A 26,291-nucleotide genomic window follows, 5' to 3' on the forward strand; every position below is an offset into this window, starting at 1 on the left:
TCCATTGGCCAGAACTCTGTCACATGACTTCACCTAATGGTGAGACAGTCTAGTGTTTTGCCTACAAAGAAGAAAATGTGTTTAGAAGAACAGCCAGAAATCTCTTTCTGTTCTCTGGAAGAACTTGTATAAGATAAGAAATGCTAGCATCATGGGTATACAGTAGAAATTGTAACATTTTGGGGACCACCAGTTTCTTTGGGGAAAAGTTTTTGTAACTGCTGATTCAATGTAATGAATTTGAGTTCTCTTTGGTCTCTCTCTCTCTCTACCTTCCCTTCCTCCCTCCCTCTTTCTCTCCCTCCCTCTTTCTCTTGCTCTCAACCTCTCTTTTTTTTTTTTTTTTTGGTTTGGTTTTTTTTCAAGACAGGGTTTCTCTGTGTAGCCCTGGCTGTCCTGGAACTCACTCTGTAGTCCAGGCTGGTCTCGAACTCAGAAATCTGCCTGCCCCCACCTCCCAAGTGCTGGGATTTAAAGTCGTGCACCACCACTGCCCAGCTTGTCTTTCTTTTTAATTCCCTTTCTTTATATTTTGAGTAAAAGCGTGTGGCTTACTGTCTTCGTAACAAAATCAGCTTAGAACTGCATGACTAGGCCCTTTCTCTTACTGCTTCCATTACAATGCTCACACCTCTGACTAGCCAGTGCTCTCTTAGATCTGTAGTTAGGCTCAGCACAGTCTTCTCAGTAGGTTTAACCTTTTCACAGAAAGAGTGTGTTAGTGCCCGTTATAGCCGCTCTGTTTCCAACCGGAACGCCTTTCCCAGGGCACACAAAGAATCCTTGCCCTTGTACTGTGTTGCTTTGTGTGGCTGGTACTAGACGAAGTCATGCAGGGTTTAGGAAAAGTCACTGTTGGTTGGGGCGCTGTCCGCACAGGAAGCTCTGCCACTCCTTCACTCACTTTTAGAAATGATTTTTCAGATATTCATTATTTTAAGTCAGCTTTAAATATATTAGCATTCATTATCGACAGCATTTTTTATTTCAACTTCTGTGTGTTCTTTATTTTTAATATGTTAATTTATGCTTCAATATAAACTTGTTGGTTTTGTTACTCATTCTCTGAGTTTTGATTTTTTTTTTTTTTTCCTGTTGCTGGAGTCTACCCCAGGACTGATGTGAGGCAGGCACTCTAGCATTGGAAGAATTGGATAACTAGAAAAGTTTCTATAAAACTGTGCCCAGTGACAGTCCACTGGTGGTTTTCCTTATTTATTTTTCATTGTTCTTTTTGGTTTCAAAATTTAGAACACTATTTTTTACAATAGTCGAGAAAATTCAAAAAATGAAGTAGAAAAAAGGGACAATAACAAACACCCACACAATCTCCTAAATAAGTGGGATTTTTTTTTTCTTATTAGTCATATATCTGAGATGGAACATTAAGGTCAGTTTGTATTTCTCCCATAGTCCTGTTCACCCAGAGTAATGGCTGTCATAAATTTGATGTATTGCGAAGTACCATGTACTGGGGTTGCTGAAATCTCAGTACACATGGGTTTCTCTGGGTAGCCAGGGCTATACTAGAATTCTCTCTGTAGACCAGGCTGGCCTTAACTCACAGAGTTCCATTTGCCTCAGCCTCCCTTGTGCTGGGATTAAAGGTGTGCACTACCACAGTCCAGCTAAGACATATCTTTTTTTAAAAGTATGTGATCCAAAAGCTCTATAGTGCTGATACTCAGGAAGTCTGCACTTAGCTTAACACTATTTTTCACACATAACTTATTTAATGACTTTCTCATTTGGGCCATTTATAGTTTTTTTGTGTCTAAAATATCACTTTGATGAATAACCTAAATAAATAAAGAGTAAAATGTCCATATCAATAATTCTAGAATTTGTTTTGTTTGCTTGCTTGCTTTTCAATACAGGTTTTTCTGTATATCCCAGGCTGTCCTAGAACTCAGTTTGTGGACCAGGCTGGCCTCCAACTCACAGAAATACTCCTTCCACTGCCTCCCCAGTACTGGGATTAAAGGTGTGCACCACTACTGCCAGGCTGAATATAGATATTTCCAAACTCAGTAAGCTACAAAATGAGAGGCACTATCTTGAAGCTAGAAATTACTTAGAAAATTAAAAATCAAAAAACAAACAAACAAAAAACCCCATGGTACTAAAAAAGTCTTTTAAAACAAACAAACAACAACAAACAAATAATGGGAGCAGAGAGATGGCTTAGCAATCAAGAACACTGGCTGCTCTTCTCAAGGACCTAGATTTGATCCCTAGCACCCATATGGTAGCTCACAACCATCCCAGTTCCAGGGGATCCAATGCCCTCTTCTAGACTCTGCAAGTTCAAGGCACATAAGTAGTACACAGACATACATGCAAGCAAAACACCTATACACATAAAATAAAAATGAAATTTAAAATTACCATGTGAGTAGATATTGCTTGTTGAGCTTATTCCCCATGGCTCTGTACCCTCTTTTGTCATCCCCCCCCATTAGTTCTTCTGTTCCCCTAGACAGCTTCACTTCTCCATACATGATTTTATGTCTCTATACATAGGAATCACGAATGAGAGAAAGCATGATGTTTGTCTTTCTGACCCAGCTTAATTCACTTAATATGTCTATCTTCACTTGCATCCATTCTCCTGTATATGACATAGCTTTTTCTCTTCTTGATGGCTTAGAAAAGTTTCACTGAGTGCTTGTGTCTACACACACACACACACACACACACACACACACACACACACGCCTCTGCTGTTAAATGCCTAGGTTGGTCTATGAAAGCTTTCTCCAGTTTGCCTTATGCTTGTGTAACAAAGTTCACTCTACTTACATCATGATTTCTTAATTCTCAATTATTTTTTTATAAATACATTGAGATGTTTGCTAGCAAAGAAAATAGAAAAAAAAATCAGAACACTGGCGTTAATTCCTGCACAGCTTTGGTCCCGTTACTTCTTTTACATGGTCTTCAATTTTGCCATCTCTAAAGTGAGATCCCCTACGGGCTTTCCCAGTTCTATTTATGGTGTGTCCTGTGTTGTTCTCCCACTCTGGGTCTTCCCATTTATTTGGATGGTATAGGACTAGAATTCAGGCTCCCCAATTTCTTGGTCAGCCTTAATATCACATGTTATATCATTGTAAACATCACCTCCTTAATTTGCCTAGTGAATTAGGTGACATGTGCATGAAATGATCTTTTACCGTATATTTCTATAGGTGTCTTTAGTCACTTAACCTATTTTATGGCTGCTGGAGCTCTTAGTCTGGGAATTGGATTCTTTGCTCTGGCATCTGCTTTGTGGTTCCTGATTTGCAAACGGAGGTAAGGCTTAGTAGAAAGTTATTTCTGTTGCTACTTCATAACTGTAATTTTGTTGCTTTATGAATTGGGGTGTAAGTATCTGATATACAGGATATCTGAGATGTGACCTCTGTGAAAGGGTTGTGTGACCCCTAATGGGGAGAGGAAGCAACCCCCAGGCTGAGGACTGCTGAGCTAGAGAGGTACAACAGCAGTCTCTGCATTGAAAACCCGAGGAATAACAAATCCTACTTTACTTACTGGAAGACGTGGATCTGGTAACCTAAGGCTAGAAATCAGGGGTAACCTTCCAGTTTGGAGGTTAAGGCATGACTAAAGGGAGACCCCCTTTCTTTAGGAGCCATTTAAGAGAACTGATAAAAATCCCCTGACAGTGTTAGAAAGTGCTCTCCCTCAAGAAACACACAAAAGATCAACTGACACCTCCTTTTCTTTTCTTTTCTTTTCTTTTCTTTTCTTTTCTTTTCTTTTCTTTTCTTTTCTCTTCTCTTCTTTTCTTTTCTCTTCTTTTCTTTTTTATTAATCATTTTATTTGTTTATATTTCAAATGATATTCCCCCTTCTTGGTTTCCCCTCCACAACCCTTCCATCCCATCCCCCCCCCTTTGGCTCTATGAGGGAGCTCCTCCACCCACCCACCCACTCCCACCCCACCTCTCCAGCATCCCCCTACACTAGGACATCAAGCCTTCACAGGACTAAGGGCCTCACCTCCCATTGATGCCAGATAAGGCCATCTTCTGCTACATATGTATCTGGAAACATGGATCCCTCCATGTATTATACTCTTTGGTTAGTGGTTTAGTCCCTGAGAGCTCTGGATGGTCCAGTTAGTTGATATTGTTCTTCCTATGGGGTTGCAATCCCCTTCAGCTTCTTCAGTCCTTCCCCTAGCTCTGCCATTGAGGTCCCCAGGCTCAGTCCAATGGTTGGCTCTGAGTATCTACATCTGTCTTAGTCAGGTGCTGGCAAAGCCTCTCAGGGAACAGCCATGCCAAGCTCCTGTGAGCAAGCAGCTCTTGGCATCAGCAATAGTGGTGGGGTTTGGCTAACACCTCTTCTTCAACTCTAAAATTTTGTGTTTCTATTTACTTAATCTGTTCAGAATTTGCATTCTGGTATTTTTAGAACTAGAAATTCTAAGTTCACCTTCCCATATTTTCTCCCAGTGGGCTTATAAACCTCAGCAGCTATCTCTTTACCATGTACAAGTTAGAAAGTATTCATTTGTTCCTTATTTCAGCAAATATTTAATATATATACAATAGAACATGAATAATAAAGGAAAATCTTTGTTGGCTATCTTCTACTGTTGTTGGAATTGAAGATACAACTGGGAACAAGGCAGCAAATGTTCTTATGTCCTAGACTTGACAGGAAAAAGACAACGAGCAAACACAACAGGTAGACAAGGAAGGACTGGATAAGGACTCCAGTCTGAGACTAGAATTAAAAGAATACGACTTCTGGAATGCCTTGTGCAAAATTTTCTAGGGGCAACACAATGACCTTGCATATAATGGCACTCACTATGACACCCTGGTGGAAGGAGAGAAGTGACTCCCGGGGCTTGTTCTCTGACTACTATTTATGCATATGCACTCCACAGCACACACACAAAAAGTTTATAAATACAATTTTGCAAAAATAAAGCTTTCTAAGCTGAAGGGGTAATAAATACCAAGACCCCAAAAGGGGGAATGACCATGGCATTATCCAATTATCAGAAAGAGTATTTGTGAATAATTACTAGGGCAAAAGAAAAATAATTATGAAATTGATGAATCCATAGGAATTAGTAGGCTAGATTATAGGGAGTTGATTTTATTTTCTGTGCCATTGTAAGGTATTAGATGAGAATAGCTTTCTCATCCAGATACTGAGTGTTTACAACATGCTAGGCACCACTCTAGCTGCTTTATATAGTCTCATCTAGATTTAGCACTATGAAGTGCAAGCAATATTATATCTAATTTAAGGACTATAACCAGGCTGGATAGCTCATGCTTATAATACTTGGGAGGCTGTGGCAAGAGGATGAAGAGACCTGGCCAGCCTGAGCTGTACAGTGAGACTCTATAGAAAAATAGTTGAGTACAATAATTCATTTCTCTCAACACTTGGGAGGATGAGGCAGGGGGATCAGAAGTTGAAGGCCAGTCTACAGAACATAGTGAATTTGAGGCTGTCTCATTAAGAAAGAAAGAAAGAAAGAAAGAAAGAAAGAAAGAAAGAAAGAAAGAAAGAGAGAGAGAGAAAGGAAGAAAGAAAGAAGAAAGAGATAAAGAGAAAAATGGAGCAACGACAGTCAGTTCTTCTGCTTAGTAAATATCTAAGACAGATTTGTTAGACCACATGATTGCTTTTGTTTGTTTGTTTGTTTGTTTGTTTAGATAGACTTTTACTATGTTGCCCTGGCTCAGCCATAACTCACTATGTAGAACAGGCTAGCTTTGAACCCACAGAGATCCTCCTGCATCTGCCAAGTTCTGGGATGTGCCAACATCACCCAGCACATTTTAAGAGACTGCAGATAAAAGTGAGTGTGCACTCTTAATAAGAAAATATGGCTGTTCTGGCTTATACTCCCAAAAGATGTTTCTCTGTGAAGCCTGAACCTTAATGGAGCAAGTAGAAAGGAGACAGGCAAGTAAGAAGCCTAGCTTTCATCTGCGAGAGACGGGAGGATGTTTTGAACTAGTGAGACCAGAGGAAATGAAAAGAAGGGGCTGGACCTGCGATATTTTACAGGCAGAGTGGTGATTTGATAGATCGCATGAAGTCAAGAGAGAAGAGGGAGGTGGCAGGATTAAGGCTGACACCTAGGACTTTATCAGGAGCACCTGAGTGGTTGTGCCACTTTCTGAGGTAGGAAAAATATAATGCTGATCAATTTTGGGGGAGAGACGATAAACTAGAAGTTGTGTGTTCAGTGTGAGTTTAAAGCCTACTGGAAGTCCAAAATGGAAATGCTGTGTTACAGTTGGATGTGCCGGTATAAACTAGGAAGCCGGGATGGAAGATTAGGTGTAGTAAATCTAAAGCCATAGGACTGGGGGAGACTAACCAGGGAGTGGTTGCTGAGAAATGACCTGTGGCTGTGCCCTTCACACTGCCTGCATTTGGAAACTTGGCAGGTGTGTGGGAGAAAAAAAAATCAGTATTTGAGAAGAAACTGAAAGGTGGAGAGTCAAGGAAATAAACATTTTAAAATGTCACAAGAAGGAGGTGAGGGCCAGTTCTACTGAAGTCATGACATTAAGGAAGATGAGGACAGAGAAGTGGCTTTGATTTGGGGAGATGGAAGGCATTTAACCTTGGTGAAATGTTGGTACAATGACTGGTTCAGAGGCCAGTCCTTGAGAACAATGAGATGTGAGAAAATTGAGAAAAGTATAGATGTCTCTCTCAAAAGGAGTGTGCTGCTTTTTAAAGGTCTTGCAACATATGCTGATTAAAACCCCTGTGTATAAATACTAGCGACTATCTCAGGTAGCATAGACAATCATCTAATCTGATTCTTGTTCAATAACATTGTATGTGCAATGTTTTTCAGAGAACTATTTGAGGAGTCCAAGTTTAAGGAATTTGGTGAAAATATGAAGCAAGAATCGTGCAAACCAAAGCTTAAAGCTCACCCTCAGTGTGTTTTCATTTCCCGGAACTTCCATGCTGGCTATTCAAAATCACAGGTAGAGTGTCCCGTTTTAAAGCTGTCCCCTCAGAGGTCTCTAGACGTGTCACCAGCATGTTGACGTTAATGTATTCACTGTTATATTTTAGTTTAAGATACAAAAGCATGGAGCCAAAAGTTAAATTATCTAAACTGTAAGTTCATACAACAGGAAAACTGAAGTTTTCCTTTATATTTGAGGGAGGGGATGTGATAAAGTTTTTAACTGAACAGAAAAATTAAGTGAAAACATCTCCAGTTGCTTTTATATACCTTTCAGCCAAACAAAACAAAACAAAACAAAACAAAACAAAACACCAAACAAGAACAAAACCCCCTACTTTCTCCTTATTAGGCTTGAAAGAAGGATGAAGATAGTGGTATGTTGGGGGTGGTGCGGGCAAACTTCTCAGGACTAGAAGAATGAAATTTGGAGATAAGAAGTGCTCAGATTACCAGATAGTCTGATCAAACCAGTTAATTGTAATTTAATTCAACTTGACAAAGGTCTACTAACCCATATTATATTTGAAGATTTTGCCCCTCCCCTGTTAGGAATAGTAAGATACTGCCCCATCCTTCAAGATGCTTGTATGATACTTGTGAGAAGAGCAGACCGCAATTAACAATGTTATGTGCCAAAACAGTGCCACAGGACAGAGCAGAACACGGTAAAGAGTAATAGAAATGGAACACGATGACATAACCGAGCTAAATCCATGAATTAATGGTCGTGCAGCATTTGGAGGTAGAGGCCAATGGCAGATGGGACGACAGGGCTTCGTTACACAACCTTCACCTTGAATTCAAGTTGAACACAGCAACCCCGCCCATCTCATAACCATATGGTAACACTAATTTGCCACTGTGCAAAGACCAAAAAGAGATGAGCCCAGACCTAGATAGGCTATAGTCAAGGTAAAAGAAAACTAAACATTAGCCTCAGTCTGTCCTTTCACCAACAGAAGGACATAGTTTGGGCAATCATGAACAAAGGCACAATAGCACCCATGTGGAGGCTTTTGTATGGCTGTGACTTTTCAACTCATTTGAGACCATACCAAAGAGAAGAGTCGCTAATGATAGTGTGTGTGTGTGTGTGTGTGTGTGTGTGTCTTTGTGAGAAACTGTGCCCATTCATGACCCCCCAGCTATGGAGAACTGCTGTTCCACCCCACATCCTCATTGTCACTGGCTGTGTCCAGTTTTCAGCATTCACTATTTATAAGAGATGCAATCGAAATGCTCACTTGTGATCACAGCTGTCTAAGGACATGCGGTGTTGAGCATGTCTCTAGGGCTAGGGCCAGAGAGACTGTGGGCTCTGATCTCCATTTACCATGATTTATGTTGGTGCTGAGGAGTCTGATGTCAACCAAGGCCGTCTGCACGTTAATAGTTTTCCTTCTTTGCTGTACCTTAGGCCTCTGCAGCCACACTTAGCTTTTTCAGTCTGTGAGCTGAGCGTGGTCTCCCATAATCCCAAGACTTCCGAGCTATTACTCTCTGGACTGGTGGATGTTCTAGCTGAGTAGTTTCTTTCTGCCTGTTTCATCTGAAGCAGGAGAAGCTTCCACAGCACTGAGCTCCATACAAGGCAAACCTACTTTCATCATTTTAAAATCCATTTAGTAGGGCTGGAGAGATGGCTTTGAACACGGACTGTTACTGCAGAGGACCAGGGACCCAAGGCCCTCTTCTGGACTCTGAGAGTGCTACAGATATACAGAGAGAGACATCCATACACAACATTAAAAAATAAGTCTTTACTTTTGAGAGAGAAAGAGAGAGAGTGTGTGTGTATTTGTGTGTATACGTGAACATACATATGTGTTTGGTCTTAACCAGAGGATTCAGAACCCCTGGAGCTGGAGTTACAGGCAGTTGCTGGTTGAGTCTCTAGAACAGCTTTATCCATAGTTTCAGAGGGTGCAGACTCACAGTAGCTAACCTCATAGCAGAGAAGGTGGCTTCAGAAGTCGACTCACCTGCTGACGTCAATCAAAGTTATGTTGATGGCATCTTCTCCCAGGCATCAATGGTGGAGCTACCTGCTGCCTACATCTTGGGGCTTCTCAGAATCTGTCCCTTCAACACTCTACAAATGTCCCCTAGAACCATCTCTGGGACTGGGGCTGTAACAGGTAGAAACCCAGGCTCCTTGGCATAATTCTTGCCTCCTTGGTCCATTCTCAGGACCCTAGGGTAATTAAGTTTTAAAGAGTATATCCCCTCTAAAGATGATGCCTAGCCGCATCCCCTGAGCCAGGGAGATGCACTGTGGGATGCTGGCCCATCCCACAGTGGGTTGAAGTCACTGACTGGACATGGCCTGTGAGAAGCACTGCCTGTCTCTTTGACCAGGTCCTCTGAACGACCTTCTGGAGAAGGCTTCTGTGTCCCCTCCCTCTGCTGGAAGCTTTGAGGCCGGAGCTGTGTTGGCCTTGGCCTTCTCTTCCTGTTTCTCTCCCCTTTGCAGCCATGCTAGATAACCTCCGTGGATTTGTGAACTCTCTCTTCACCTCCTCCTTTCTTTGAAATACACTGTGTTTACACTGCACGATTCTTCTTCACAAGACTGAACGGAGGCAGCTTCTAGTGCTCCATCTGACCCAAAATCTCTCCAAAGTTGTTTCTTGAGATGGGATTTACTCCTGATTAAACTGCTAGGAACATTGTTGAAACCACGTCAAAGACTTCAGAATATTACATAAAATTAGATGATAGTACAACAAGGTTTGAGAATGGCTTTTTTTTTTTTTTTAAGTTCTACATGCTACAAGAGAAAGATTTAGTGAAAAGCTGAGTAATCTATGGTAAGCAACTTCAAACTTCTGTGTCCCATGTGTGCATGTTTGTGTGTACTAGCGTGTATGTTTGTGTGTGTGCTCGCACGTGAGCGCATGTGATCGTTTTTTCAATTCTGACCTGTGGTGCTAGGGCCTTGTGCTAAGCAAGCACTCTACCACTAGCTCTACCCCAGCCCTTTCATTGTCTTACTCTTAGAAATTGTAGACCAGTAAGCCAAAGCCAGTTAGATGGCTCTGTAGATAAAGGTGCTTACAGCCAAATCTGAGGACCTCAGTTCTATCACCAGGACACACACATTGAAAGAAGAGAATCAAATTCCAACAGGTATCCTCTCACCTCTGCATGTGTGCAGTAGTGCACACACATGTACTAGGAGTAAGAGAGAAAAAAAGTTTCCTTAGCCACTACCCATAATATGGAAGCTGTCAATACCAAGGCAAGATCCATGTCCTTTTCAGTATAAATCAAGATATTGTTTTAATTTTTATGTGCCAGTAAGTGGTTTTGCATATATTTTAATCTATACTCTACTAGTAAAATAGCTCTTTAAATCTCATATTTTTTCTAATTGTATTATTAATATTGAATTAAGAGTATGTTATCTATTGTGGATGCAAGTCCTTTGTTGACTATATTTTTCATTTTTCATAGTTTTTTGTTTGTTTGTTTGTCTTTTGAGACAGTCTTTTTTATTAGATATTTTCTTTATTTACATTTCAAATGTTATCCCTTTTCCTAGTTTCCCCCCTGAAAAACCCCTATCCCCTCCTCCCTCTTCCTGCTCCCCAACCCACACAGTCCCATTCTCAGTCCTTGACTTCCCCTATACTGGGGCATAGAACCTTCACAGGACCTAGGGCCTCTCCTCCTATTGATGACCGACTAGGCCATCCTCTGCTACATATGCAGCTAGAGTCACAAGTTCCACCATGTGTTTTCTTTGATTGGTGGTTTAGACCCATGGAGCTCTGGGGGTACTGGTTAGTTCACATTGATGTTCCTCCTGTGCAGCTTCAGACCCCTTCAGCTCCCTGGGTACTTTCTCTAGCTCCTGCATTGGGGACCTTGTGCCCATCCAATGGATGATTGTGAGCATCCACTTCTGTATTTGCCAGGCACTGGCAAAGGCCCTCAGGAGACAGTTATATCAGGCCCCTGTCAGCAGTTTCTTGTTAGCATCTGCCATACTGTCTGTGTTTGGAGTCTGATTATGGGATGGATCCCCAGGTGCAGCAGTCTCTGGATGGTCCATCCTTTCATCTCAACTCCAAACTTTGTCTCTGTAACTCCTTCCATGGGTATTTTGTTCCCTATTCCAAGAAGGAACGAAGTATCCGTGCTTTGGTCTTCCTTCTTCTTGATTTTCTTGTGTTTGCAAATTGTATCTTGGGTATTCCAAGTTTCTAGACTAATATCCACTTATCAGTGAGTCCATATCAAGTGAGTTCTTTTGTGATTGGGTTACCTCACTCAGGATGATATTCTCCAGATCCATCCATTTGTCTAAGAATTTCATAAACTCATTGTTTTTAATAGCTGAGTAGTACTCCATTGTGTAAATGTACCACATTTTTGGAATCAATTCCTCTGTTGAGGGACATCTGGGTTCTTTCCAGCTTCTGGATATTATAAATCAGTACCCCCAGAGCTTCTTGGAACTATACAACCAATCAAAGAAAACACATGGTGGAACTTGTGGCTCTAGCTGTATATGTAGCTGAGGATGGCCTAGTCGGTCATCAATAGAAGGAGAGGCCCTAGGTCCTGTGAAGGTTCTATGCCCCAGTATAGGGGAAGGCCAGGACTGGGAATGGGAGGGTGTAGGTTGGGGAGCAGGGGAAGGAAGGAGGGGATAGGGGTTTTTCAGAGGAGAAACTAGGAAAGGGGATAACATTTGTAATGTAAATAAAGAAAATATCTGATAAAAAAAACAAGGCTGCTATGAACATAGTGGAACATGTGTCCTTATTACATGTTGGAGCATCTTCTAGGTATATGCCCAGGAGTGGTATTGCTGGATCTTTCGGTAGAACTATGTCCAATTTTCTGAGGAACTGCCAAACTGATTTCCAGAGTGGTTGTACCAGCTTGCAATCCCACCAGCAATGGAGGAGTGGTTCTCTTTCTCCACATCCTCACCAGCATCTGCTGTCAATTGGGTTTTTTAACTTAGCCATTCTGACTGGTGTGAGGTGGAATCTCAGGGTTGTTGGATTTGCATTTCCCTGATGATAAAGGATGTTGAACATTTTTTTTAGGTGCTTCTCAGCCAATTGGTATTCCTTAGTTGAGAATTCTTTGTTTAGCTCTGCACCCCATTTTTAATAGGGTTATTTGGTTCTCTAGAGTCCAACTTCTTGAGTTTTTATATATATTGGATATTAGCCCCCTATCAGATTTAGGATTGGTAAAAAGATCTTTTCCCAATCTGTTGGTTGCCTTTTGGGCTTATTGACAGTGTCCTTTGCCTCACAGAAGCTTTGCAATTTTATGAGGTCCCATTTGTCAATTCTTGATCTTACAGCACAAGCCATTGCTGTTCTGTTCAGGAATCTTTCCCCTGTGTCCATACCTTCGAGGCTCTTCCCCACTTTCTCTTCTGGAAATTCTAGTGTCTCTGGTTTTATGTGGAGTTCTTTGATCCACTTAGACTTGAGCTTTGTGCAAAGAGATAAGAATAGATCAATTCACATTCTTCTACATGCTAACTGCCAGTTGACCCAGCACCATTTGTTGAAGATGCTGTCTTCTTTCCACTGGATGGTTTTAGCTTCTTTGTCAAAGATCAAGTGACCATAGGTTTGTGGGTTCATTTCTGGGTCTTCAATTCCATTCCATTGATCTATCTATCTGTTGCTGTACCAGTACCATGCAGTTTTTATCACAATTGCTCTGTAGAATAGCTTTAGGTCAGGCATGGTGATTCCACCAGAGGTTCTTTTATTGTTGAGAATAGTTTTTGCTGTCTTATGATTTTTGTTATTCCAGATGATTTGCAAATTACCCTTTCTAACTCTGTGAAAAATTTAGTTGGAATTTTGATGGGGATTGCATTGAATCCATAGATTGCTTTAGGCAAGATAGCCATTTTGACTATATTAATCCTGCCAATCCATGAGCATGGGAGATCTTTCCATCATCTGAGATCTTTTTTTTTTTTTTTTTTTTTTTTTTTTGGTTTTTCGAGACAAGGTTTCTCTGTATAGCCCTGGCTGTCCTTGAACTCACTTTGTAGTCCAGGCTGGCCTTGAACTCAGAAATCCACCTGCCTCTGCCTCCCAAGTGCTGGATTAAAGGTGTGCGCCACCACCACCCGGCTCTGAGATCTTTTATTTCTTTCTTCAGAGACTTGAAATTCTTTTCATAGAGATCTTTTACTTCCTTAGTTAGAATCACACCAAGGTATTTTATATTATTTGTGACTAATTTGAAGGGTGTTGTTTCCCTAATTTCTTTCTCAGCCTGTTTATCTTTTGTGTAGAAAGGCCACAGATTTGTATGAGTTAATTTTATATCCAGCTACTTCACTGAAGCTGTTTATCAGGTTTAGGAGTTCTCTGGTGGAATTTTTAGGGTCACTTATGTATACTATCATATCATCTGCAAAGAGTGATATTTTGACTTCTTCCTTTCCAATTTGTATTCCATTGATCTCCTTTTGTTGTCGAACTGCTCTGGCTAGGACTTCAAGTACTATGTTGAATAGGTAGGGAGGGAGGGTAGCCTTGTCTAATCCCTGATTTTAGTGGGATTGCTTCCAGTTTCTCACCAGTTTGATGTTGGCTACTGGTTTGCTGCATATTGCTTTTATTATGTTTAGGTATGGGCCTTGAATTCCTGATCTTTCCAAGACTTTTTTTTTTTTTTTAATCATGAAGTGGTGTTGGACTTTGTCAAATACTTTTTCAGCATCTAAAGAGATGATCATGTGGTTTTTGTCTTTGAGTTTGTTTATATAGTGAATTACATTGATGGATTTCTGAATATTGAACTATCCTTGCATCACTGTGATGAAGCCTACTTGATCATGATGGATGATTGTTTTTATGTGTTCTTGAATTCGGTTTGTGAGAATTTTATTGAGTATTTTCGCATTGATATGCATAAGGGAAATTGGTCTGAAGTTCTCTTTCTTTGTTAGGTCTTTGTGGTTTAGGTGTCAGAGTAATTGTGACTTCGTAGAATGAATTGGGTAGAGTACCTTCTGTTTCTATTTTGTGGAACAGTTTGAGGAGTATTGGATTAGGTCTTCTTTGAAGGTCTGATAGAACTGTACTAAACCCATCTGGTCTTGGGCTTTTTTTGGGGGGTGGGGGGAGACTATTAATGATTGTTTCTATTTCTTTAGGGGATATGGGATATGTTTAGATCATTAATCTAATCCTGATTTAACCTTGGTACCTGGTATCTGTCTAGAAAATTGTCCATTTCAACCAAGTTTTCCAGTTTTGTTGAATATAGGCTTTTGTAGTAGGATCTGATGATTTTTTTGCATTTCCTCAAGCTTCTGTTGTTATATCTCACTTTTCATTTCTGATTTTGTTAATTAGGATACTGTTCCTGTGCCCTCTAGTTAGTCTGGCTAGGGTTTTATCTATCTTGTTGATGTTCTCAAAGAACCAGCTCCTGGTTTGGTTGATTCTTTTTGTTTCTATTTGGTTGATTTCAGCCCTGAGTTTGATTATTTCCTGCCTTCTACTCCTCTTGGGTGAATTTGCCTCCTTTTGTTCTAGAGCTTCCAGGTGTGCTGTCAAGCTACTAGTGTATGCTCACTCCAGCTTCTTTTTGGAGGCACTCAGAGCTATGAGTTTTCCTCTTAGGTCTGATTTCATTGTGTCCCATAAGTTTGGGTATGTTGTGGCTTCATTTTCATTAAACTCTAAAAGGTCTGTAATTTCTTTCTTCATTTCTTCCTTGACCAAGTTATCATTGAGTAGAGTGTTGTCCAGCTCCCACATGTATGTGGGTATTCTATTATTTATGTTGTTATTGAAGATCAGCCTTGGTCCATGGTGATCTGATAGGGTGCATGGGGTCACCTATTTGGTGACTGATTACATGGTCAGTTTTGGAGGAGGTACCATGAGGTGCTGAAAAGAAGGTATATCCTTTTGTTTTAGGATGAAATGTTCTGTAGATATCTGTTAAATCCATTTGTTTAATAACTTCTGTTAGTTTCACTGTGTCTCTATTTAGTTTGTTTTTTCCAGGATCTGTCCATTGATGAGAGTGGGGTGTTGAAATCTCCCACTATTATTGTGTGAGGTGTAATGTGTGCTTTGAGTTTTAGCAAAGTTTCTTTAATGAATGTGGATGCCCTTGCATTTGGAGCATAGATGTTCAGGATCAAGAGTTCATTTTGGTAAATTTTACCTTTGATGAGTATAAAGTGTCCCTCCTTGTCTTTTTTGAGAACTTTAGGTTGAAAGTCAATTTTATTTGATATTAGAATGTCTACTTCAGCTTGTTTCTTGGGACCATTTGCTTGGAAGATTGTTTTCAGCCTTTTACTCTAAGGTAGTGTCTGTCTTTTTCCCTGAGATGGGCTTCCTATATGCAGGGAAATGTTGGGTCCTGTTTATGTAGCCAGTCTGTTAGTCTATGTCTTTTTATTGGGAAATTGAGTCCATTGATATTAAGAGATATTAAGGAAAAGTCATTGTTTCTTCCTGTTATTTTTGTTGCTAGAGTTGGAATTCTGTTCATGTGGCTATCTTCTTTGGGTTTTTTGAAAGATTATTTTCTTGCTTTCTTCTCTATCTTAGTTTCCCCCTTTGTGTTGACATTTTCCCTCTATTATCCTTTGAAGGGCTGGATTTGTGGAAAGATATTGTTTAAATTTGGTTTTGTCATGGAATGCCTTAGTTTCTCCATCTATGGTAATTGAGAGTTTTGCTGGGTATAGTAGCCTGGGCTGGCATTTGTGTTTTCTTAGGGTCTGTATGACATCTGCCCAGGGTCTTCTGGCTTACATAGTCTCTGGGGAGAAGTCTGGTGTAATTCTGGTAGGCCTGCCTTTGTATGTTACTTGACCTTTATCCCTTACTGCTTTTAATATTCTTTCTTTGTTTTGTGCATTAGGTGTTTTGATTATTATGTAATGGGAGAAATTTCTTTTCTGGTCCAAACTATTTGTAGTTCTGTAGGCTTTTTGTATGTTTACGGGCATCTCTTTCTTTAGGTTGGGGAAGTTTTCTAAATCATTTTGTTGAAGATATTCACTGGCCCTGTAAGTTGAAAATCTTCCTTCTTGTCTATACCTATTATCCTTAGGTTTGGTCTTCTCATTGTGTCAGAATTTATCCTAACAATAGACTACAAAGAATGTATCTACCTTCTTTTTAAAAGTCTTTCTTTTCAGCACCCTTTTTTTTTTGCACATAATAGCTTAATGGAGATGCAGGCCAGTTGCTGCCAACACTTATGTGTGGCTTGTCTCTAGAAGGCTCATGGGATGGAAGGCTGCCTCTGGGGCAGCACAGACAGGGCAGAAACTTTAGGAGGTAAAGCTCTAAGCAGAGCTTCACCCTCAAGAGTGGACAATGCAGCCTTGCAGAGTGGATCAGGATCATAGGAATGGACAAGGAATAACACACGCATGCTTAGCCACCAGGTCATCTCTAGCCCGCAGATTTTCAAATGATAATTGGTTTTTCAGTTAATATATTTTAGCAAAGCAAAACATCTTGTGGGAAAAAAATTTCTTCAAAAACTTAACATTTCTTACTAAAATATATAGAGAGTAAATGAATTGTAAAGATACACATATACAAATTTCCCTCATTTTAAAAAATGCAAATGATTTTTTATGTAGATGGAGAAAAGAGAAAAGGAAGAAGCAGAAAAAAAAGGTACTTTTTGTTTCCCATAAATTGTTAGAAGTCTTACTGTGTAGCAAATATTATCTTAAATCTTAAAGAATCAACAGGCTATCCTAAATGTTATTTATTTAATGTTCCATGAAAAATCAAAAGAAATTATCAGTGCTCTGTGAATTGGCATATCTTTTTAAAGAAAAAAATTGTAATATCCCATCTTAGAGTGTGAGATTCATTCTTTTTCATATTTGAATTCAAAGGTATATTAATGGTGACCATGTATTAATTAATGCCAAAAGCCTGGACTGAGTCAGGGTATAAGACAAAAATCAAAATTTTATGTTTCCTGTAGCCATTTAACTGTTTATTCCATGTCTCCATATCTCAAATTTTGTCCTACATAATTTAAGAAATGATTATAAAATACATTTTGAACAATTTTGAATTTAACGTATAAAATATAAAAGTTAACATGTAAAGTATTGTAAAACTTATTTTAGGAAATGTGATCTTTTCTAAAACTTAAAGTTTGAGGTTTGGTGGGTTTTACTTGGTTGTTATTTTGCTTTTCATTTTGGGTTTGTTTTGTTTTAAGACAGATTTTCTACTACTTAACTCTAGCTGGGCTGAGCTGGACTGATGGCCTCAAACTCTGTTCTGCCTTGGCCTTCCAAGTATAGAGATTGCAGCATGTACCAACACACTGGCCTAAATAATATGAAAAGCATGAGTCTTCATATGTAGGTTGAAATCAGCCTTGTGTGTCTGATTGATGATGGGTGATGTCTCTGTTTCCATCTGCTCATTTGTAAAGTGGTACCAAGAGTAACTACCCTGAAGAATTTTAGGGATAGCAACTGAGATCTGGAAGCATGATGAAGTGCTCTGTAGGCCCTAGAGGCTCTAGAGAAATGCTTGCTGGTGCTGGAGAGATGGCTTAGCAGTTAAGGGCACTGACTGCTCTTTTTAGAGGACCACGGTTTGATTCTCAGCACCTCTATGGTGGCTCACAACTCTATAACTCCAGCCCCAGGACACCCATCACTTTCTTCCGTCCTCCAAGAACACCAGTCACTCACACACAGAAAAGAAAATAAATCTGTTTTAAAAATTTCAAAGCTAGTTGTGGTGTCACACACCTTTAATCCCAAGGAGGCAGAAGTAAGAGGATCTCTGTCAGTGCAAGGCCATCCTGGTCTATATAGTAAGTCCCAGGACAGCCAGAGTATGTAGAGAGACTCAGTCTCAAAGAACATAAATAATATGTATATATTTATATGTGTATGTTTCTAAATACAGCCTGTTCAGTCCATATGTATATATGTTTACTTGTATGTATGTTTTCAGGGATGACCGTTTAGTACTGGATAACCAATTGGTGTGCCCGTCCCTGGAGACCACTGCTCCTGCTCCCAGATTCCCCCATTTTCTTGTAGTCCTCAGTGTAGGGCTGAGGCCTTGTGCACTTTCCCCTGTGCACTTTGGCATGTGCTTTGGTGCCACCCCTGTTCAGCTTATAGTTGGGCAGTCATGTTGGTGAGATGTTATGGGTGTAGCTTCAGACACAATTTCATGGCAAACTCCCTAATTGTCTAGTCTTTCTCTCTTTTCATCCTCCCTCTCTTCAGCAACGTTCCCTGAGCCTTAGGTACTGGAGTGTTTTGTAGATGGGCCTATTGGGAGTGGCTCCACGACTCTGTGTTTTGATTGGTTGTGGTTTTTCTATAGTAGTCCATGAACTTTATTTATTTATTTATTTATTTATTTATTTATTTATTTATTTGGTTTTTGTTTTTTCGAGACATGGTTTCTCTGTGTAGCCCTTGCTGTCCTGGAACTCACTCTGTAGACCAGGCTGACCTTGAACTCAGAGATCCACCTGCTTCTGTTTCCCTATTGCTGGGATTAAAAGTATGTGCCAATACTATCTAGCAGTAAATGTGAAATGTTGTATGTCTTTGTATATATCTTAAACATTTGTTATAAAAATATCAAAATAACTTTAAGAGGACAAAATATGTCATGCAGTAATGGCTCATGTCTTTAATCTTAGCACTTGGGAGCAAAGGCAAGAGGATCTTTATCAGTTCAAGGCCAACCTAGTCTACATAGTGAGTTCCAGGACAGCCATAGCTATGTAGAGAGACTCTGTCTCAAAATAAATAAATAGATAAATAGAGTTTCAAAGAAAAAACTGCCTCCTATTGTTATTGGCAGAAGGCTACCCCATACATGGGATCTTACCACTCACTTTGGGCAAAATGATTTTTATGATCTTGCTCATTATTTTTTCTCAAAAATAATATAATATTAAACTATAAATCATTAAGAAAATTTTTAGCTTTAAAAAAATTTTAAGTCAGACATGGTGGAGTATGCCTTCAGTCTGAGCACTTGGAAGAAAAAAAAATCGTTTTGCATTATAGGCCAGCCTGGTCTACATAGTACAGGCCAGTCAGGGTCACCCAAAATTACATAGAGAGATGCTGTCTCAAAACAACAATAACCACGTTTTTAATTTGGGGGGGGGTATGAAAGTGAGTCCAGTTGTCCAAGTTATCCAGAAGAGGGTGTTAGATCCCCTGGAGTCTGAGGTACAAGCGAATGTAAGTCCTGTGACATGAATGCATGGAAACAATGAAAGCTCTTCACAAGAGTAATGTGTGCTCTTAACTGCTGAGCCTTCTCTCTAGCCCCAAGGCAACTTTTAAAATTATAATTACATTTCTCCATTCCCTTTCCTACCCCAGTTCTCTCATTTACCCTTCTCCAATTCCCTTCAAATCTAAGACTTCTTTTTTTCATGAAATGTTACTGCATACATATACTTAATATGTATATGCATGTACATTGCTAAGTACAACCTGTTCTGTCTATACTGATTGTATGTTTTCAGAGCTAACCATTTGGCACTGGACAACCAGCTGGTGAGCTCTTTCCTGGGAAAGACCTCCCCTCCCACCCCCAGCTCTCCTATTTTCTATTGTTCTCAGTGTAGGGTTGAGGCCTTGTGGACTTGTCCCTGTCCACCTTGGCATCTACATTGGATTCATCCTTGTTCCGCTCACAATTGGGCAGTCACATGGGTGAGTCTTTATGGGTGTAGCTTCAGACATCCCAGGAGACACAAACTCATAGCAAACCCCCTGATCCTCTGGCTCTTATGATTTCTGCCCTCTCTTCCCTGAGCCTTAGGTGTGGGAATGTTTTGTAGATGTATCCACTGGGACTGAACTCCACAACTGTGTTTTGATTGGTTGTAGTTTCCTATAGTTTCTTTCTTATCTTTTCTTTTTTAAATTTTTTATTAGATATTTTCTTTATTTACATTTCAAATGTTATCTCCTTTCCTAGTTTCCCCTCTGAAAATCCACTATAGCCCGCCTCACCCTGCTCCCCAACCCACCAACTCCCATTCATGGTCCTGGCATTCCCGTATACTGGGGCATAGAGCCTTCATAGGACCAATGGCCTCTCCTCCCATTGAACTACTACATCCTCTGCTACACATACATACAGCTAGAGTCACCAGTCACCAGTTCTTTGATTAGTGGTATAGTTCCAAGGAGCTCTGGGGGTACTGGTTAGTTCACATTGATGTTCCTCCTATGGAGCTTCAGACCCCTTCAACTCCCTGAGTACTTTCTCCAGCTCCTTCATTGGGGACCTTGTGCTCCAGCCAATGGATGATTGTGAGCATCCACCTCTGTATTTGCCAGGCACTGGCAGAGCCTCTCAGGAGGCAGCTATATCAGGCCCCTGTAGGCAGGCTCCTGATGGCATCTGCCTAGTGTCTCGGTTTGGTGGTTGTTTATGGGATGGATCCCCAGGTGCAACAGTCTCTGGATGGTTGTTCCTTCCGGCTCTGCTCTGAGCTTTGTCTCTGTAACTCCTTCCATGGGTATTTTGTTCCCCCTCCTAAAGAGGATTCTGAGCTTCTGGACTAATACCCACTTATCAGTGAGTGCATATCATGTATGTTCTTTTGTGATTGGGTTACCTCACTCAAGATGATATCCTACAGATCCATCCATTTGTCTAAGAATTTCATAAATTCACTGTTTTTAATAGCTGTGTAGTACTCCACTGTGTAAATGTACTACATTTTCTGTATCCATTCCTCTGTTGAGAGACATCTGGGTTCTTTCCAGCTTCTGGCAATTATAAATAAGGCTGCTATGAACATAGTAAAACATGTGTCCTTATTACATGTTGGAGCATCTTCTGTATATATGCTCAGGAGTGGTATTGTTGGATCTTCTGGTGGAACTATGTCCAATTTTCTGAGGAACTGCCAAACTGATTTCCAGAGTAGTTGTAGCAGCTTGCAATCCCACCAACAATGGAGGAGTGTTCCTCTTTCTCCACATCCTCACAAGCATCTGCTGTCACCTGAGTTTTTTAACTTAGCCATTCTTACTGGTGTGAGGTGGAATCTCAGGGTTGTTTTGATTTGAGTTTCCCTGAAGTTGGACATTTTTTAGGTGCTTCTCAGCCATTTGGTATTCATCAGTTGAGAATTCTTTGTTTAGCTCTGCACCCCATTTTTAATAGGGTTATTTGGTTCTCTAGAGTCCAACTTCTTGAGTTTTTATATATATTGGATATTAGCCCCCTATCAGGTTTAGGATTGGTAAAGATCTTTTCCCAATCTGTTGGTTGCCTTTTGAGCTTATTGACAGTGTCCTTTGCCTTACAGAAGCTTTGCAATTTTATGAGGTCCCATTTATCAATTCTTGATCTTACAGCACAAGTCATTGCTGTTCTGTTCAGGAATCTTTCCCCTGTGTCCATACCTTCGAGGCTTTTGCCTACTTTCTCCTCTATAAAGTTAAGTGTCTCTGGTTTTATGTGAAGTTCTTTGATCCACTTAGACTTGAGCTTTGTGCAAAGAGATAAGAATAGATCAATTCACATTCTTCTACATGCTAACTGCCAGTTGACCCAGCACCATTTGTTGTAAATGCTGTCTCTTTTCCACTGGATGGTTTTAGTTCCTTTGTCAAAGATCAAGTGACCATAGGTTTGTGGGTTCATTTCTGGGTCTTCAATTCTATTCCATTGATCTACCTGTCTATCACTGTAGGAGTACCATGCAGTTTTATCACAATTGCTCTGTACTACAGCTTCAGGTCGGGGATTGTGAGTCCACCAGAGATTCTTTTATTGTTGAGAATAGTTTTTGCTATCCTAGGATTTTTGTTATTCCAGATGATTTGCAAATTGCCCTTTCTAACTCTGTGAGGAATTTAGTTGGAATTTTGATGGGGATTGTATTGAATCCATAGATTGCTTTAGGCAAGATAGCCATTTTGACTATATTAATCCTGCCAATCCATGAGCATGGGAGATCTTTCCATCTTCTGAGATCTTTGATTTCTTTCTTTAGAGACTTGAAATTCTTGTCATACAGATCTTTCACTTCCTTAGTTAGAATCACACCAAGGTGTTTTACATTATTTGTGACTATTTTGAAGGGTGTTTTTTCCCCTAATTTCTTTCTCAGCCTGTTTATCTTTTGTGTAGAAAAAGGGCACTGATTTGAGTTAATTTTATATCCAGCTACTTCACTGACGTTTTTTATCTGGTTTAGGAGTTCTCTGGTGGAATTTTTAGGGTCACTTATGTATACTATCATATCATCTGCAAATAGTGATATTTTTGACTTCTTCCTTTCCAATTTGTATTCCATTGATCTCCTTTTGTTGTCGAACTTCTCTGGCTAGGACTTCAAGTACTATATTGAATAGGTGGGGAGAGAGTGGGTAGCCTTGTCTAATCCCTGATTTTAGTGAGATTGCTTCCACTTTCTCACCATGTATTTGATGTTGGCTACTGGTTTGCTGCATATTGCTTTTATTATGTTTAGGTATGGGCCTTGAATTCCTGATCTTTCCAAGACTTTTATCATGAATGGGTGTTAGATTTTGTCAAATGCTTTCTCAGCATCTAACAAGATGATCACGTGGCTTTTGACACACACACACACACATATATATGTATATATATATATATATATATATATATATATATATATATATATGCATGAGTTATGAGCTAAGCATTTTCCTCTTAGGACTGCTTTCTTTGTGTCCCATAAGTTTGGGTATGTTGTGGCTTCATTTTCATTAAACTCTAAAAAATCTTTAATTTCTTTCATCATTTCTTCCTTGACGAAATTATCATTGAGTAGAGTGTTGTTCACGTGTATGTGGGTATTCTATTATTTATGTTGTTATTAAAGATCAGCCTTAGTCCATGTGATCTGATAAGGTGCATGGGATTATTTCAATATTTTTGTATTTGCTGAGTCCTGTTTGGTGACCAATTATATGGTCAGTTTTGGAGGAGGTACCATGAGGTGCTGAGAAGAAGGTATATATCCTTTTGTTTTAGGATGAAATGTTCTATAGATATCTGTTAAACCCATTTAATAACTTCTGTTAGTTTCACTGTGTCTCTGTTTAGTTTGTTTTTCCAGGATCTGTCCATTGATGAGAGTGGGGTGTTGAAGTCTCCCACTATTATTGTGTGAGGTGTAATGTGTGCTTTGAGTTTTAGCAAAGTTTCTTTAATGAAGTGGATGCCCTTGCATTTGGAGCATAGATATTCAGAATTGAGAGTTCATTTTGGTAAATTTTACCTCTGATGAGTAAGAAGTATCCCTCCTTGTCTTTTTTGGGAACTTTAGGTTGAAAGTCGATTTTATTTGATATTAGAATGTCTACTTCAGCTTGTTTCTTGGGACCATTTGCTTGGAAGATTGTTTTCCAGCCTTTTACTCTAAGGTAGTGTCTGTCTTTTTCCCTGAGGTGGGCATCCTATATGCAGGGAAATGTTGGGTCCTGTTTATGTAGCCAGTCTGTTAGTCTATGTCTTTTATTGGGGAATTGAGTCCATTGATTTTAAGAGATATTAAGGAAAAGTCATTGTTGCTTCCTGTTATTTTTGTTGCTAGAGTTGGAATTCTGTTCATGTGGCTATCTTCTTTAGGTTTTTTTGAAAGATTTTCTTGCTTTCTTCTCTATCTTAGTTTCCCCCTTTGTGTTGACATTTTCCCTCTATTATCCTTTGAAGGGCTGGATTTGTGGAAAGATATTGTTTAAATTTGGTTTTGTCATGGAATACCTTAGTTTCTCAATCTATAGTAATTGAGAGTTTTGCTGGGTATAGTAGCCTGGGCTGGCATTTGTGTTTTCTTAAGGTCTGTATGGCATCTGCCCAGGGTCTTCTGGGTTTCATAGTCTCTGGGGAGAAGTCTGGTGTAATTCTGATAGGTCTGCCTTTATGTGTTACTTGACCTTTTTTCTCTTATAGCTTTTAATATTCTTTCTTTGTTTTGTGCATTAGGTGTTTTGATTATTATGTGATGGGAGAAATTTCTTTTCTGGTCCAAACTATTTGTAGTTCTGTAGCCTTCTTGTATGTTCACGGGCATCTCTTTCTTAAGTTGTGGAAGTTTTCTTCTATAATTTTGTTGAAGATATTCACTGGCTCTTTAAGTTGAAAATCTTCCTTCTTGTCTATACCTATTATCCTTAGGTTTGGTCTTCTCATTGTGTCCTAGATTTTCTGGATGTTTTGGGTTAGGATTTTTTTGCATTTTGCATTTTCTTTGATTGTTATGTGAATGTTTTCTATGGTATCTTCTCTACCTGTGATTCTCTCTTTTATCTCTTGTATTCTGTTGGTTATGCTTGCATCATTGGCTCCTGACTTCTTTTGTAGGTTTTCTATTTTCAGAGTGGTCTCCCTTTGTGATTTCTTTACTGTTTCTACTTCCATTTTCAGATCCTGGATGGATTTGTTCAATTCTTTCACCTGATTGGATGTGTTCTCCTGTATTTCTTTAAAGGAGTTATTTATTTCCTTCTTAATATCCTTGATCATCATCATGAGAAGTGACTTGCTTTTCTGGTGACTTTTGTATCCAGGACTTGCTATGGTGGGACAGTTTGGTTCTGATGATGCCAAGTAACCTTGGTTTCTGTTGCTTCTGTTCTTACACTTTCCTCCTGCCATCTGATTATTTCAAGTGCTTGTTGCCCTCAATATATCTGATTGGAGCCTGTCCTTCCTGTAATCTTGGTTGATTCAGGACTCTTCAGAGTCCAGCTTTCTCTGTGATCCTGTGATTCCAAGATCCTGTGAACCTGAGATTCTGGGTGTGTCAGAGTTCTTGGCAGTCAAGCTTCCTCTGAGACCCTGAGATCCTCGTGTGACCAAGTTCCTGGTATCCTGATATCCTGGAATCCTAAAATCCTGGGCCTGTTACAGCGCCTGCAAGTGGTGTCTCCTCTGGAGACCTTGGGGCTGTCTGCTGTATTTGAAACCAAAGCATACCAGCACCAACCAGGAGGGAACACAAGCCGCTGGTCAGGCAGGCAGGCCTCCTGTGTCCTTGCTTCTGCTGTCACAGGCCCCTCAGGATTGTTTTGGAACAGTTGTTGCGTTCCACTCACCAGCGATCCTAAGATCCTGGGCATGCTAAGGCGTCTGAGGGGTGCAGAGTCCTCTGGGGTAGGGGTGGGACTGTCTGCTGAGTTTACGCCCAAGGTGGCCCTATAGTTTCTAATGTTTCTAAGAAACATTTTAGGCACATTGTAGAACTGAGATTTCCAACCTAATTAGAATATATTCCTGGATTAGAATATTTAAATATCAAGTATTTAATAGTCTACAGATGATAGTGACTTTATATTTTCCCTTCTAGCATTTTCTTAGCAATGATACCCCTAAAAAGAGCCTTAAGATTTAACTTGTCAGCTAAGCATAGTGGCACATACTATAATCCCAGGACTCCAAGAGAGAGGCTGGTGGATCTCTGAGTTCAAGACCAACCTAGTCTACAGAGCAAATTCTGGGACAGTGTGAGCTATACAGAAAAGCACTCAGAAAAAAAAAAAAAAGTCGGGCAGTGGTGGTGCACACATTTAATCCCAGCACACCAACAGGCATACATGAGAAATCCTGCCTTGAACCTCGAGATCCAAAGACTTGACTTGCCTTTTTTTTCCCCCTTTTAAACAGCTGTCAGAAGTCACTCTAAAGTTGAATTCTGCCTCCAGGATCCCATCAGCTGTGAGTCCCCTGAGGTGACCTCAGTAGCAAATGGCAGCAGTGTGTCGACACTGAGCTTATCAACATCAATCTCTAGTTCTTACTGCTGCCAGACCGTAGAAGAAGCCGAAGACTGGCTTACTGATGACTGTCTAGAAACCAGGATTCCCTTAAAGAATCCTTTACTCGGGGAGCCTCTAAAAAAGAAGGTGCTTGCCTACCTGTCATCCATTTCATTAGAAGAGTGGCCTGGGAACACAGTGAGCACCACATTTTGTAGCGGGCAAAAAGCTGACAGCCTTAAAGAACTGTTGGTACTGAAAGACACAGAGGTCGGCAAACACAACCTTCAATTTGATATTGAGTGACTTTTTTTTCTTTTGAAACCTGGTATAGAGTGAAATCATGTAAAGTTAAAACTGAATTATGAACTTCTGAGTCTCTTATCATGTCCGTACTAATAATATTGCTTTTCTTGTTCTTTATTATAAAGTAGCTCTAGCCCTTACTGGGCTTTATATATTTATTTTAACTTATTTATTCTCATTTTATGAGAATTGGTGTCTTGCCTCCATGTATGTCTGTGTGATTCCCAACACAATGTAAAACCAACTCACCTAACACTTAAGCCT

General features: G+C 39.9%; 1 protein-coding gene across 2 annotated transcripts; it reads left to right on the forward strand.

Annotated features, from left to right (window-relative positions):
• Nucleotides 1-26,090, forward strand: CUNH1orf185 (chromosome unknown C1orf185 homolog). Of its 2 annotated transcripts, none has more exons than XM_021161148.2 (5): nt 1-39; nt 3,192-3,297; nt 6,854-6,989; nt 16,596-16,632; nt 25,630-26,090. In XM_021161148.2, exons 1-5 carry the CDS (start codon nt 24-26, stop codon nt 26,025-26,027), a joined length of 693 nt encoding a protein of 230 aa, XP_021016807.1. In that variant the 5' UTR covers nt 1-23; the 3' UTR covers nt 26,028-26,090. The 2 variants fall into 2 exon arrangements, with proteins under 2 accessions (XP_021016807.1, XP_021016808.1); XM_021161149.2 differs by lacking the exon at nt 1-39 and adding an exon at nt 63-155.
• Nucleotides 26,091-26,291: the final 201 nt, after the last annotated feature.

This window comes from Mus caroli, unplaced genomic scaffold (assembly GCF_978045245.1).
Source record: "Mus caroli unplaced genomic scaffold, Mus_caroli_1 scaffold_6, whole genome shotgun sequence".
NCBI classification, from domain to species: domain Eukaryota; kingdom Metazoa; phylum Chordata; class Mammalia; order Rodentia; family Muridae; genus Mus; species Mus caroli.